Below are 15,618 nucleotides of genomic sequence, written 5' to 3' on the forward strand. Positions count from 1 at the left end.
AAGCCATGTCCACACGCACACCCTCCCACCTCCCCTCCCCCCCCCCCCCCCCCGCCCTGCGACCGTCACCATGCCCGTATCACGGAGAGCCCACGAGGGTCCCGGCCGCCTCACCAAGGCCCGGCACAGCTCGCAAAGCCGGAGGCCTCAGCAGAAGTCAGGGTTCGGAGCCACTCCCTGGAGGAAGGAAGGGAGGGCGTACTTACCGCCTGGGCCGGGGAGGGCTCAGAGCCAGCAGGTTGCGGGGACGACGGCGTGGCCGAGCGGCACCGGGCGGCGGACCGTGGGGAAGCCGCCAGCTGGGAGAGAGACAGCTGAAGGGGAAGAAGCGTGGACGAGACGTGAGACGCACCCCCGTCACGTCACGGCGCCCCCCACCCACGCTGGCACAGACCCGGTAAGCGGGGCAGAGAGGGCAGCGGGAATGCGGCCTCGTGCTCGGTGGCTGCTCTGGAGCCCAAGACCGCCCCTGACTTCCTTCAGTTCAGCTGTGGACGCGCCAGGCCGTGCCCTCTCCCAGATGGTAACGTTTGCTTACAAAATCTTACTAGCACAGAAGAGCAAGTGGAGAGAGGGAGGGCCGGGGAAGCCAGGGTCTCTGCCACTCGCGGGCTGCAGGGCGGGCTGGTCTCTGAGCCTGGCGGGGTTTCGCTTCTAGCCGGGGACTGAACATCTCGAGACCCTTCGAGTCCCAGCACCTGTGCTCCCGTGACATGAGCCTGGCACGAGGGCAACGACTGCGACGGCGGCCCAGGCGGGCTCTGGAGACAGACCGCTGGGATGCAGTCCCCACCTCATCGCTAGGATCACGCGACCGTGGGCAGGTCACCAAACACCTTTTTTTTCCCCTCAGAGAGCACCTAAATCACAGGGCCAGCTGGGAATGAAGCGAGAACCCGCGGGGAGGGGGCGGCAGGGAACCCGGCGCGTGGCTAGCCTCCCGTAAACATCACAGGCATTCGGAAGCTGAGTGCGGCCGTCAAGGGGGCCCACCGTCCACTGGAGACCCCCCTCTCAAATCCCGGACTCTGTCACGCACAGCCACAGCCGGCCCGAGGAGGTGCTGGTGCAGAAGGACTCGACACACGAAGAGGTGGTGAGGGCATACGACCGAGTGGGGGCGTGTGGCAACAGGGGACCCCAGAGCCCTCGAGGGGGCAGAGGAGAGCTGCAGGGTCTGTTCAGCTCCCCTCAGACCCCACAAGCTGTCTTGAGCCTCTCCTGCCTCTGGAAGCAGACAGCGCTGTCCTGTGAGTCCCGAACATTTAGGGTGACATGGAAACTTCTGGAAGGAAAGTGCTTGAACAGGCCAGCAGGGAAGCCTGGGAGGCTGTCCCCACACACGTGTCTTCTGGCAAATACAATGCTCACTACTGAGCCAGTTTACAAGCTGCATGGTATACAGGAAAACTGCTTCTGTGGGGACAGTCTGATACCGAATTATTCGACTTTTCTAGGAAGTCAGTTCCTAGGGTGCTGCTGGCAGACGACGTTGGCTGGAAGACAAGCCAACCCTGGCCCTGTACAAAATGGCGCAGCCGGAACCGCGGGCGAGCACCACAACCACTCGGGTTTCCAGAGGCCAGAGCAAGGCAGGGCCTTCTCTTCCTACGCAGGAAACCCTCAAACGCAGAGCCGTATGCTGACCAACGGGCGGTCTCTGCCGGCCGCAGCCTGTCTCCACCAGCACCAGCTGCTCAGCCGCTGGGCCTGGCTGGTGCCCCAGGCGGCCATGACCTCGCTGGCCAGGACACTGGTCACTGCCAGGCCCCCTCTCCTGGCAGAGACGGTGGGGAGAAAGGAGATGAAGACCATACTACGGAGCCTCAGAAAAGCAACCAAGGCTGTTCGGTCCCGAGAGACTCTCAGCCGCTAGACATAACTGCTGGGGAGACGACGTCATTTCTCAAAAGTATTGAAATGTGCCTCTGATGGCTGACCGCATGATCACTAATAACACTGGCGGCCTCCGGATGTATGGAGAGCCGGGCAGCCGCAGCCGGAGGGTGGGGCACAGCGGGGGCAGGGACGGGACGCAGCACCTCGGCCCCTCCCCTTCCCCAGCCCCAGCCCACCAGGCGGGACACCACTGTCCTTCAAGACGCAGAGAAATGTAGCTGGAACCTTCGGGTAACTGACTTTGGAATTCTGAAACAGGTCTCTCGGGCCTGGACTTACCCCTGGTCCCACGGGCGAGTCCTGGGGGGCAGCGTGTCCCCGGGCTGGCAGCGCTGGTGGGCCTGGGGGGGAAACAGATGGAGGTGGGGAGGGAGCCCGAGTCAGCCAGGACCTGCCCCGTCTGCCCCCTGGCTGTGACCGGTGCCGCCCGCGGCCCAGGCAGCAGCTACTGGGCAGAGTCCAGGGGCCCAGCACTTTGGAGCAGACTTGGCCTGGGCAAGAGTGAGGATCGCTCTGCGGGTGACAGAGGAGAGGATGGAGCCTGAGCCAGGTGTTCTGTTCAGCTTCTCTGCCTGGCCTCGCGCTCTCCGATCGTGTGGTCTCACCAAGGGTGGGCTTCGTGACCGTGAAAGTCCTTGCGTGCCTGCCCAGGGTATTTCCATCTTCCCGCCGCTCACACACACCTGACTTCAAAGAGCTGGGGTCCCGTGTCGGCGGGCCCGGCATCTCCCCAGCTGGGGTGGACTTGACGTCAGGTAAGGAACTTCTGAACACCCCCCTTTTCCTGTCTCCCAGCCCTGCTGATGCCCACTCACTCCAGGTGCGGACGTGGTGAGACCGGGAGGGGTAGAGGCCCCCAGAGCAAGGGGCCACGTGTGTCCTCTGACCTCAGGGATGCCAAGGCAGGCTCCCACAGGCTCCAACCTGCATCCACCTCGGAGTCCAGAGGGCACCCCCGTCAGTGGCCTGCCTGCCCCTTACTAACAGGCCAAGGCAGGTGCTTCCCAGGAACTTAGAAACACTTGAGTCCCAGAAACTTCAGTGCCCCAAACTAGCTCGTGGCAAGTCACTGATCAAGCTGTGCCTCCGGGGAAAGGTGTCACCTCGCCAGGAGCAAATGCACGTGAGGATTCGGCCAGCCAGGGCACCTCCGCTCCATTTCAGCCACCCTCCTCCCCGAAACTGTCCAGCCACCGAGTCTTGCTTTTGTCCCACCCGGAACGGGGACCCTGGGAAGCCCCACAGCCTGACTTTGGCAACAAGCGTAAAACTGCAGGAAACGCCTCCGTGGCCCTCCACTAAGAAAAACCGGAGCCTGCCGTCCAAGACCCCCTCCACGCACCCTTGTTCACCCACCTTCTCAAAGCTGGGTGCTGTGCGCTACGTTTCTTGAGGTAATAAGTCTTTACATTGGGACTTAAGCAATCTTATCTTCCTAGAGAATAAATCAGCACAAGGAAGACTTTGGCGGCAGATTAAAAAGATGCCTGCCGGTGACCCCAGGGCCGGGACGCCCGGGGGGCAGGGCCTGGGCGAAAACACACCAAAACCACAAAACATCCCGGCTCCAACTTTTCGTTCCAATGCTCTGGGCGGTAATCGGTGATCGCTGGCCATGTTGCTTCCCAAACAAGACCACCTACCAGCCACAGCCAGAGAACGTGTCCTCCGGAGCGTGGCCACTTCAGTGCCTCCAAGAGGCTCCCTGAGGCCACAAGGCCGGACCCAGGATGGGAGGCCTGAGCTCCAGCACAGGGCACAGCCGGGCCGGGAGCCACCAGGCAGCACGTGTGCGGTGACGGCCCATCAGAAAGAGCCACGTGCACGCAACACGGACACACGGAGGGAAGGGCGGCCGTGGTCACATGTGCGGCCTGGTAACAACCGGGGCGGGGGGGGGGGGGAGGTCCTGAAGTGGAAAGGGGACCAAGAGAGGTCATGGCGTGGGAAAAGCCAGTCCCCAAACAACCTGTGTCATCTCATCCACGTTCAAGGGGGAAAAGTTGGAAAAGAGCGCCGTGGATGCAGGAGCATAGATAAGGCCACTGAAATCCATGTAACGGGGTGCGAGGGCGAGGGGCTATCACCTCCCCCTTGATGCGCCAGGGTGAGCGTGCACATTCACGGGTCGGTGGTGAAATTACAAAGAACTTCGGGGTGCCTGGGCGGCTCAGCTGGTTAGGCGTCCAACTCTTGGTTTCAGCTCAGGTCATGATTTCACGGTTTGTCAGTTCGAGCCCCGCGTTGGGCTCTGAGCTGCGCGTGGAGCCTGCCTGGGATTCTCACTCTCTCCCTCACTCTCTCCGCCCCTCCCCTGCTTTCTCTCTCTCAAAATAAATAAATCAACTTAAAAAAAAAAAAAAAAAGAACAAAATTTAATGTAACAATCATTACGAGGTGCGACTTTGCATCTCCATCGGAACCCGAAACGCTCCCAGCTGAACCAACGACAGCGGGCAGGGGGGCAGGGCGGGCCGCAGATGGAGACACCACGGAAAGTAACTGCTAGCCCCAGAGGCTCGCCCCACACGCGCCCCTTCTGGGAGCAGCACCAGCATCTGGCTGAGCAGCCACAGGGCTCTGGTCTCCTGAAGAACACAGAAACGCCGAGAGGACCAGCAGCCCGGCACGCGCTCTGGGCGGCTCAGGGGCCACGCAGCCTGGGAAGCCACACGCACCTAGGCCTCGGAGGTGGCACAGAGGACAGCCTACCCAGGTGGTTCCCCCGCCACCGGGGCTGAGTGCTGTGCGGACAGCATCCCCACCGACCGCCCGAGACAGAGGACAGCAGGTCGGCCACCTGAGTGAAGACGCATCTTCCCCGACACCTTGCCACCCACTGGTTAGCCTCCACTTGCTGAAAACCACCGTCAACAGAAGCTCCCCATCCAAGCCGCCCTCTGTCAGTTTGGCTTCTAGAAGCCCAAACTGTGGACACAGACCCCCGGGTCACGCAAAGACCTGTGTCCTGGCACCTCCTCCGCCTGGGGGACGCATGTGCAGGATCACGCAAATCTGAAACGTCAACGCTCCACAGACCGGGCCTTTGGTGAGGGGACTGGGCAGGGGTCACAGAGAGTTAGGCAAACAAGTGCACGGGTCAATGGAAGACCAGGCGTTCGTGGAGGCTTCCTCCAGGCTGGAGGGAGCAGAGGCCTCTCCGGAAATGCCGGGGGGCCCACAGCACAACCACCTCCCTGCCCGTCCCCAACCAGGGGCCAGCCCCGTACAGCAGGTACCACCAAAGCCCTTTGTCCCAAAATGCAAGCTGTCTTCCGGGATTGCTTTTCTTAAACACCGCTGTGCGTTCTGGGGGAAACTGAGGGAAGGAGTCAGCAGGCGGGCCGGATGAGGGGTGTTCACAGAGGAAAACGCTGTCCAGGGGAACAAACCCACCTATGTCCAGCTGAGGGGTCAGTCATTGACTAGCTCAGGTCTCGGACCGGGGGGTGGGGGGGGAGGGTCTGGCAACATTACAGGATTAGAACAGCAGACACCAAAAGCATGGCCGAGGAAGGGTCAACACTGCTAAAGACAGTGTCACCGTGATTTAAAAAAAGACCTGGAGAAACAGATTTCCTCACTGGGCCTTGAAAATAAAGGATAATAACCAGTATCTGATGGTTATTCAGACACCAAGAATTCATACGGCAAACCCATTTGAAAGGCCCTCATTCCTAATTATTTGGGGGTAAAGAGTCATCCTCCCTGAGACTCTAACCACAGGAAATGGGGACAATGAACAAACCGCAGAGATTAGGGACAGCCAGCTCAGAGATGGCGTGGCTATGGGGCCTGGTGCTGCACCCAGGGTGCATGAGGGTGGCCGAGGGGCTCCTGCACACGGGATGCCTGGGGAGCCCCAGCACACCTGGGGGTGCTGCGGGGGAGGGGCTGGGGCTGCCCACAGCTGCACAAGCCCCCCTCCACCCCCCGCCGCAGCTGCCGCCATTGCTCAGGCAGGCCGGGCAGTCAGGGACAGAGAGGGACACGCATCCCGAGCACACCCGGGGGTCCTAGGGTCCTGCCTGCGCCAGCAGCTGCCACAATGCTGCTAAGTTAGGGCCCAGGGTCCAACATGCACCTGAGAACCTGGGAAGCGGCTCCGCACCTGCGGGAGCAGCCGGGCTCTTTGTGCGAGAGATGCGTGCACCTGGTAGAGACGCCCCAACCCAGATGTTCCCTAAGCACAGAGGACACGGGAGAAGATGCATGCTCCAAGGGCTGACGAGGGGGTGTCACCACAAAGGTGTCACGTCTAATGTCTGTCCATCCTGCTGCTGGAGGTGCACGAGTGCCCCAACCAGGCCCCAGAGGAGTGGGGAGAGCCAAGGGGTGCCCAGAGCCTGAGGCCGGGGTCAGCGTCAGGGGCTGGCCACTGCAGGGACCTGCCCCTTGCCAAGGCCTCTGCTCTGGGCCACCCGCTAACATCCTCCCCCAGAGCGCACACCTGGGATCCCTTGAAATCTGCTGGCTCACGTCACTCCAGCTGGACAGCTCAAACGCCCCTTCCTGAATGACTGCCCTGATGACACAACCCAGGGCAGGGAGCCGCCTGTCGGAGAGGACGTCCCTGCGGTGCCAACACACAAAGGGTCACGACCATGGCAAGAACCCAACCCAGGGTATCCTGGGAAACACCATGAGGACAGGTTTCCCACGACCCCTTCTACCCGGCTGTTTTTCAAATCCATGAAGCGAACACACGGACATTCTGAGACAGCCAGAACATTCAAAAGTAAAATATGGGTCAGGGAAATTCCAAGTTCCAAAAACCAAGAGCGAGTGCCCTCTAGTGGCTCCGTGCACTCGTTCCCGGAGGGTGATGAGTGGGCCTCTGCTCCCTCGTAATTCTCCAGAGGACATAGAAAAGATAATTCATAACAGAGAGCCAAAGTCCCTCACTTAACGTGACAGCCGCGTGTCGTCAAGATTTCCCACAGAACCGGGTAAGTTGGTAAAATATCGAAGGAGGAAAGGTTTCCATCACTGCTTAAGCACGAGAGATATTTAAGTCTCTTGCGTCGGGTCCTGGGAGGCCAGGCCTTCAAATGCTTGGAATCTGGGATGAAGGCAATCCTCTCAATGTGACGTGAATGCAGCGATAAATCCCAATTAAATAAACCAAATGCAATCAGGTTCCATCCGGGCGGACCTGCTGGTCCCCAGATGGTGGTGGAGAATGGATGGCACTGCCACCACACGTCTGTACTAGGTCTGGATCCTTCCAGCAATCTGTCTGCCATGATGTGAACCATAACTCTCCTAGTAAAGAACTCAGAGGGCGCAAACCCTGCATGCCCAACTAGGGCTCGGTGAGCCCCGCACGGGGAGCACACACCCCCAGCCAGTCATCCAGAGAAATGTCCGTCCCACTGACAACATGATCATCTCGAGCCCAAAGCCAGCGGCGTCTGTGGGGAGGGAGGATCCCCTTCCCCTGAACCTCCACAACATGCCTGGAGCCCAGGAGTGTCTGGCTTCCCATGGGCACTGCTCTGTGCCTGGCTACGTGCGGAGAGCTGGAGAGACTGGGGTCCGAGGGACAGGCCAGCTCCCACCGGTCTCCGTCCTCGCATGGCACAACAGGGGCAGGACTGCTGATATCTGTTCATTCGAACATCTTGAAACGCAGGCAAAGCTGGCCCAAGCTGGGAGGCTGCCCCACGGCAGAAGTGGCAGAGTGCAGGGACCAAGTGGGGACTTGGGTCCGTGGGTGACACGTCTGCCGGCCCCACCCTGACTCCACACTCTCTTCCGAGAGCAGCACCGATGGCTGCCAGTCGGGAACCACGCGGACAAAGTCAGGGGACGCAGCAGGGGCCCCGGTCAGGACTTCTATGGAGCGTGTGAACAGAGGTTCTTTCTGCTGGGCTTCCCCAGAGCTTCCGGGGTCACTACGTGGAGAAACTCTTCCCGGAAGGAAGCCAACAACAAGAGAGCTCAGGGGTGAGGGGATGAGGTGTGGGAGGCAGACGGACAGACGGACATGACTCGAGAGCCAGAACACAGCCAGGTCTCACATCAGCTCTGCAAACGTGTGCTGAGTGCTTTACTGGGCAAGACACAGAGGAGGACACACAGCCCCTCGCATGAGATGTTCCCAGGACGTCTTCGGCATCGAACAAACGCCCACACCGATGATCTGCACCTCTTCAGCAGAGTGATGCTCCTCCCCCCGCCCCCCAAGTACCCACATCCTAGTCCCCAGAGCCCATCACTGTGATGCTCCACGGCAAGGAATCATGGCCGCTGATCGGGGAGACCATCCTGGATGACCGGGTAGGCCCGACGCCATCACAGCAGGCCTTGTTGGTGACAGGGTGACACGGAGCAGCATCTGTCAGGAGCACGGACAAGGGCTAAGCTCCCCTCTGCGGGCCGACACATTTGTTCATTCCCAGCTTTCTAAGAGACGAGCCTCCTGTGATCTAGAACATTCTTTCAGCGGGCATGACCTCTAGAAGCCCCAGGCTGGGGCTCAATGCCCTGCAGAGTGAACTTCCCTCTGACATCAGCCCTGCTCTCCACCACTGGTGCGGTTCTCGGTCAGACGCTGCCCTGGGCGTCCCTAGGCAGAAGCCAAGAGGCCCCGACCACCAGGTGCTGGGCTGGCCGGACACAAGGCCGGCAGCCGCGGTCACTGCTTCACCACCTGCACACGTGCAGACACGTCCCCGCCCACGGGAAGGACGCTGCTCTGCTGGTAGCCCTCACGCCCTTCCTCACAGGCCCGAGCTGAGAGCAGACGCCCCACTCTCGGACTTGAAGCGGGTGGGAAGCGCCTCGTCAGAAGGGCAAACCCACGACACGCTAACAGCACAACGCAGAGGCGCGCCCACGGCGCTCAGCGCGGCTCCGGCTCTTGGGCCCGCGTCTGCAGGACCCCCGTGCCAAGGGCCCCGTTACGCGTCACCGGCACAGCCTTCCGCGGGCTTCTGGTCAGGGAGCTCCGGGTGACAGGTGACACCGCGCCAGCCCACCCCTGTCACCGTCCAATCCTGCACCTCCACATCAAGCAGAAGCTCAGCCCACTGGCTCAAATGACAGCAATCTGTGGCGATTCGCGGATGAACGTTATTGTACCGGCCCAAGTACGTCTCCTCGGGAACAGGCGGGAGTCACGCTGTGTGCTCCAAAACCAGTGCCCTGCAAACACTTACTGGCAGGGGACGCGGGTGGCTTCCTGGAGGGCTGTTGCTCCGCCTCCGGGCCGTGGCTGTGCCCTGGCAGCGTGTCCAGGTGTCCCTTGGGGCTCAGCAAGTACTGGAACTGGACCGTCCCCGATGCCACCTGCTCCACCTGCGAGGAGACAGCAAACAGCAGCCGCCTCCCTTAGTCGCGCCTTCGTGTCGAATCGACCCGGGAGCGAGCCCCCTTCCTGTCACCTTGACCCGGGAGCGAGCCCCCCGCCCTGAAGTCCGCGTAAAACCAGCGACGTCTGAAGCCACGTGCTCTGAGGTCATAATCGAGTCACTTGCCAAGCAGAAAAAGATCAGCGTCCAGCAGCATTCAAATCCCAGACGCCCACACGAGCACAGAATGGCCCCTACACAAGTAGAAATCACACCTCCCCAGTTTCGAATGTGTTTTTTAACAAATCTATGCAAAGCTGACCTTTTAAATTTTGGTGCATAGTGTGAGTGCCACAGTCAGTTCTCAAGGTCTTTGGTATGCTGTTCAGGGTCAGACTCGGGCACATGCACCTGAGGGTTAACCCGGCATTTCTTAAGCAACGTTAGGGGCTTGCTTTCCAAGCCCCTCCCTCTTCATGGCCCCCCCATCCGTACTGCCCAGTCCCCTTTACCATCCTCTAAGCCAGACCTCACTGTGCTGCACACTTCTGGCAAGAAATAGTCCCTGAATCCGAGGCCACAAAGTGGGAGGACAGAGTGGTTTCTTTAAACAGTGTGGGAGTACATCAAAGAGCTAACGTTCTCATCTGTCATTACTGGAGGTCAATATATAACGTCTAAAATTAATCAACTAAGAAATAGAAGTAGAAGCATTAATATTTGGAAACAAAGTAAATGCCAGAAGTCACCGCTAAGAGTTGGAAGTGGCCGCCTCTGGAGATGGACATTTTTTTTAAAAGACAGTAATTTGCTCATAGGAAAACTACAAGAGTTGTTTAGGAAAGAAAACATAATCATAACACACTGTTCTTACCTTCACACTAAATAACGCTGAAATAATCATAACAGAAGCCTTCAGATTTACTTAGTCCAAAACTATGGGATGTTTACAGTCTTTGTATTTTCCTCCAAGTAATATCTGCCACTTCCCCTTAACTGTAAGCTCACGGGATCAGGGATAGTTTCCAAGAATGTATACAGGTGCTCAATAGCAGTTCACTGAATGGGGGCGCCTGAGTAACTCAGTCGGTTGAGTGTCCGATTCTCGGTTTTGGTTCAGGTCACGATCACACAGTTCGTGAGTTCAAGCCCCACATCGGACTCTGTGCTGACAGTGCAGGGCCTGCTTGGGATTCTCTCTCTCTCTCTCTCTCTCTCTCTCTCTCTCTCTGCCCCTCCCCTGCTCACACACACACACACACACTCTCTCTCTCTCTCTCTCAAAATAAGCAAGTTTTCAAAAATTTAAAAATTAAGGGGCGCCTGGGTGGCGCAGTCGGTTAAGCATCCGACTTCAGCCAGGTCACGATCTCGCGGTCCGTGAGTTCAAGCCCCGCATCAGGCTCTGGGCTGATGGCTTGGAGCCTGGAGCCTGTTTCCGATTCTGTGTCTCCCTCTCTCTCTGCCCCTCACCCGTTCATGCTCTGTCTCTCTCTGTCCCAAAAATAAATAAACATTGAAAAACAAATTTTTTTAAAAAAAAAAAATTTAAAAAAAAAGAAGTTCACTGAATAGAAGAGTAAGATAAAGAGTGGCCTGGCGTAGGGGTGGAGACTAGGCACACGCCGGCCCGCAAGCTCTCTGCCTGCCAGACGCCGGCACGGCTGTAGAAGACAAACACGGGAGGAAGCGGAGGAGGGTACAGAATCGCGGCTGTGACCAGCTGGGGCCCACTGTGTCAGGTAGTTACACGTGTTTAGCACAGTGATCCTACCAGGTGCAATTCTGCTCCCAGGAGACATCTGGCGACGTCCGCAGCCACTGTGTCCACAGCTGGGGGCACGCTCCTGGCATCTAGAGGGCAGAGGCCAGGGCTGGTGGCAAACGTCCCCGCTGTGCAGGACAACCCCCGCAGCACAGCATTATCAGGCCCAAAATGTCAGCAGCGCGAAGGTGGAGAAGAGCCAATTAGAAGTGATATTCCTTGTGAAAAAATGGCAGTACTGGAGGTATCTGTGTCCTCAAGACAGTCGAAACTTCCAAACGCTTACCCCCCAGTACAGCTTACGTACGCACGTAGAAAGTGAAGGAAACGTAGTGGCACGACAGGCTAAAATTAGATCCAACAAATATTTATTTAAACACATACATACACCCACACAGAGAGAGAGGGGGAGAGAGAGGTGATGGCCTCAGGATTTCCAGTGGCAATTTTATAACAAGGGCTCAGACTAGTCCGTGGGGGGGATGCAGCAAAATGTGGCCCCATAATGAGACGCTCCTGGAACAAGAAAAGCCGCACAGTCAGCCGCTCCCTCATCCAGGTCCCCAAAGCATCATAAATAACAACACAGAAAATGATGTTTGTCGCCTGAGTCAGCACACAGACGGCGGGCTGAAATAACACAGTGGCCCCTTCACCTAAGAAAAATGACACAGTTGAGCTCTAAAAGGTTCCCGGCCGCACCACCGACACAAGGAGAACACGTTTCAGGAACGTGAGCGGGAGAACCGAGAGCCTTTCCTCGACACAGGCATGGGGAGAGACTCCAGCCATCGGCGGGGTCCGCGGGGGGGTTGTCTGTGACACCCCAGGTCCCTGCCACCCACCCTGCGAGGCTGCTGGTGGGGTGGAGGAGGCGGGGGACGAGACCCCTCACAACACACACGTCAGCTGGCCCTGCCCCCCCTTTTACCTGACTCCTCTACTGGGGTTCAGAGAAAGCTTCGTTCCAAACATGGATTTTCAAAACTGCTGCTGTGGCCTGCCCTCCACACAAAGCTGGAGGGAGCCAAGGGCCAGCGGGCACGAGTGACAAGTCACACAGACGGGCCGGGCTGGACGCGGACGGCCCGGCTCCGACCACAGCCCTGAAGCCCATCCTCCATGGCAAAACGCTCCAAGAGTCCTTTTTAAAAAGGCATGGACAGGGGCACCCGGGTGGCTCAGTTGACTGGGTGTCCGACTTCGGCTCAGGTCATAATCTTGTGGTCCGTGAGTTCGAGCCCCACATCGGGCTGTGTGCTGACAGCTCAGAGCCTGGAGTCTGTTTCAGATTCTGTGTCTCCCTCTCTCTGACCCTCCCCCGTTCATGCTCTGTCTGTCTCTGTCTCAAAAGTAAATAAATGTTAAAAAAAATTTTTTTTAAATAAAAAAATAAAAATAAAAAGGCATGGACAGGGGCGCCTGGGTGGCTCAGTCGGTGAAGCGGCTGACTTCGGCTCAGGTCACGATCTCACGGTTTGTGACTTCGAGCCCCGCGTCGGGCTCTGTGCTGACGGCTCGGAGCCTGGAGCCTGCTTCAGATTCTGTGTCTCCCTCTCTCTCTGCCCTTCCCCTGCTCACACTCTGTCTGTTTCTCCCTCAAAAATAAAGAAACATTTAAAAAAAAAAAAAAAGACACGGAGAGCACAGAAGTGGATCTTGTTACACAGAGTGTACAAATAAGGGTCACAGGCCACCTTGCGAGACTGATGTGTGAACAGCACATCATAAGCCCCGAGGTGAAACCAGTCTCAGTGAGTTCGCAGCCAACTGTGACTCAGCAGTCACACCTGTCTTTTAAGGGCACATCCGTGACACGAGACACTCTGCTCATGACACATCCACAAACAGATCTGTCAACTTCTGGTTCTGAAAACATACGAGCTTGCTAAAAGCTTACGAGCCAGGACTCATACTTACAAAAGCACCTCAACAATTTACCTCTTTGGAGCTCATGCAGGCTGGGGGCACTTTGTAGACCAGACGGTGCGACGGGTTGGGCCGGATCCCACCCTGCAGAGGTAAGACCACCTTTCCGGAGCCGGCTTCCGGCAAGGGGTTCCACACAGCCCAGCGGACCATGTGCATGCATGCCACGCTGGACAGAGGGGTGACCGACGTTGCCTGGAAGGGAGACAAAGCACAGCGGTGTGTGAGTTACCAGCAAACCGGCTGGCAAACACCAGGGAGCAGGGCCGCCAGGCAGGGACCGTGCAAGAGGGGCCTGTGTAGCAGGAGGAGAGCACAACACAGAAGCTCGGGGGACAGCGAAGCAGCCGCCCACCTTGAGAAGCCCCCCTCAAGCTAACCAGCACCCTCCTCCGTCCAGGTCTCCCTTTCTGGCTCAAAGCAGCGGCGGCTTTTCTTTCAAAGACCGACATCATCCTTCTGACCTTTCCTGGTCCCATAAGGCTCTTTCTGCAGGTTTGTAAACAGGCTGTACCTCGCCCACGTCTGCACAAATCCATTAGGAAAACACCAGGAATGACACTTGTGTTCGTGATAGGAAACTTTGCAAGATAATGAGGAACGCACATGGGAATTCAAATCAGGATTATTTACACACAGTTTCTGCAGCTAAGTCCCAGCTCAGAATGAATGGCACGTTTCATCCATGTGACTCCGTGTACCTGGGAAACCAGCCAGGTCCTTCTCCTGCTTTCTCTATCACTGGCCAAGTGAAAGCAGTAAGGACACTAAGGAAAACCTAGGATTAGGGAAGAGTCATTTTCTCCACTATGGTTCGAGGGCTTGAGTCAGCAGTGTTTCAATGGCACACTTTCATCCATTCACTGAGAAGTAAGAATAAAACCACATTCCAGGCCCCGGTCGGGTGGGAAAACCCCTCATCAGCTGGGCAGTGATTCAAGGCAGAAGGCAAGGTCAGGAACTCCGGCTCTGACCGAGCCCGACAGGCGGACGCCGCAGGCTACCTGGGAGGCAGCACATCGGGACCCCAGGAAGGCAAATTCTCGACCAGGGGCCACGGGACACTTGCAAGGAGGTCAGACTGGGAGCCCAGGAGGGCCCTTCCGGCCCAAGAGCACAGCGGCCCTAACCAGGGTCACAGTGACACAGTCCAGACCCGGGCCGCAGCCACACCTCCTCTGCCCTGACTCCAGGCCCGGCTGGTGACATGGGAGGAGCAAACCCCGAAGGTGGCGGGCAGTAACTGGAGCACGAGCACAGCACCCCACCTCCTGACGCTGTCCTCAGAGGCAGCAGAGGGCCACCTGCGCCCGTCTGGCATGAGGACGGTGGTGCCATGCGGTCCTTGGGCAGCCGAGGGAGCCGAGGGCCTCCGACGCTCTAGACCACAAGCCGCACGCGCTAACCCAGGCAGCCCGGTTCGGGCCACGGTGACAGGGAGGGTGGACAGCCTGCATGGAGGGGGCCTCACACTCTTGGAAAGGAATCAAAGCCCACGCCCCATCTGTGACTGTGAAGGACATCGTCCCCAAGGAGAGGAGAGCCAAGGCGCCCGCTGACACAGGCTGCGTCCAGCAGAACGGCTGGGGCTCCCAGCGGACCCCGCCTACTTGCTGGACACGGGTCAGCTGCCACGCCCTTGTCCTGGCCAGGAGTCAATTGTGCTCAGGTCCAAGGTCACACATGCACAAAAGGACTCTGGCTGGAGCCCCACGCGGATGGCTCAACAGTCAGCGAGGCCACACCACAGCCGAGCGTAGGTGCAAACAGCACCCAACATGGAAAAGGAAGCACATTCGTCTCCTCAGTCAGTCTCTCCAGACTGTTCCTTTGCCAGAGGCTCTTCCTTCCTGCTGTTTCCCTCAGTCACGTGGGGATAAATGTCCAGAGTCAGCGTCTGGTCTTGAATTAATCTCTTCCTGAGGCCCCATCGTTAGGGGACCGACCTCACTTCAGGGGGGCCCGTTCTGACCCTTTAACGGAGCCAAACTTCAGATAACAGCTGGGCTACCACCACCTCTGCCCTGGCTACAGGGGTGACCGGGGATTTGGGTCCCCGCCAGATCAACGAGAAAAACACTCACATCCTGGAAGTACAAGGAACCAGCAAAGCGAGAAGCCGAAGCACATGACCCTGTGCGACGCTTCCAACGCGTGTCGAATATGAAGACGATGCCTGCGGCTCCCCATCCCGTTAGCCGATGACAGGGACACAAACCAGCACCAAGCAACTATAAATCCACTTCCCTTTAAAAACAAAATTACTATTGGGGCACCTGGGTGGCTCAGTCAGTTGGGCGTCCGACTTCAGCTCGGTCATGATCTCACGGTTTGTGAGTTCGAGGCTCTGTGCTGACAGCTCGGAGCCTGGAGTCTGCTTTGGATTCTGGGTCTCCACCTCTCTCTCTGCCCCTCCCCCACTCACGCTCTGTCTCTCTCAGAAATAAACATTAAAAATTTTAAAAATATTTTTAAAAAATGACTATACATGTACCGGCAAAAAAGGCCACTATAAAAACTACACAGACCCAACCATTTCTAGACTACTTTTCTAAACAGTCATCTATAAAATCCAGTTTATTATGGGATCAAAAATAAAATGAAACATGTGGCCAACTTTTCATGCTCTTTGTGCAAGTCCTTGTGGTTTAATCTTTCAAATTAGGTGATTCTGATATGCAATCTTCCAATTTCATGGTTCCTTTAGTTTCCCAGTCCTCGATCGATAGA

At 57.6% G+C, this 15,618-nt stretch overlaps 1 protein-coding gene across 12 annotated transcripts in view; it reads right to left on the bottom strand.

Moving 5' to 3' along the window:
• Positions 1-15,618, bottom strand: part of NPHP4 (nephrocystin 4) — a 109,731-nt gene that overhangs the window by 40,936 nt on the left and 53,177 nt on the right. For all 12 annotated transcript variants that reach the window (XM_045035002.1, XM_045034998.1, XM_045035001.1 and 9 more), the window contains 4 exons: positions 12,901-13,083; positions 9,063-9,201; positions 2,179-2,240; positions 207-314 (listed from right to left, as the gene is read on the bottom strand). In XM_045035002.1, the coding sequence (XP_044890937.1) occupies positions 207-314; positions 2,179-2,240; positions 9,063-9,201; positions 12,901-13,083 (492 nt within the window). The remainder of the gene's footprint in view (positions 1-206; positions 315-2,178; positions 2,241-9,062; positions 9,202-12,900; positions 13,084-15,618) is intronic.

Source organism: Felis catus, chromosome C1 (assembly GCF_018350175.1).
Source record: "Felis catus isolate Fca126 chromosome C1, F.catus_Fca126_mat1.0, whole genome shotgun sequence".
Taxonomy (NCBI): domain Eukaryota; kingdom Metazoa; phylum Chordata; class Mammalia; order Carnivora; family Felidae; genus Felis; species Felis catus.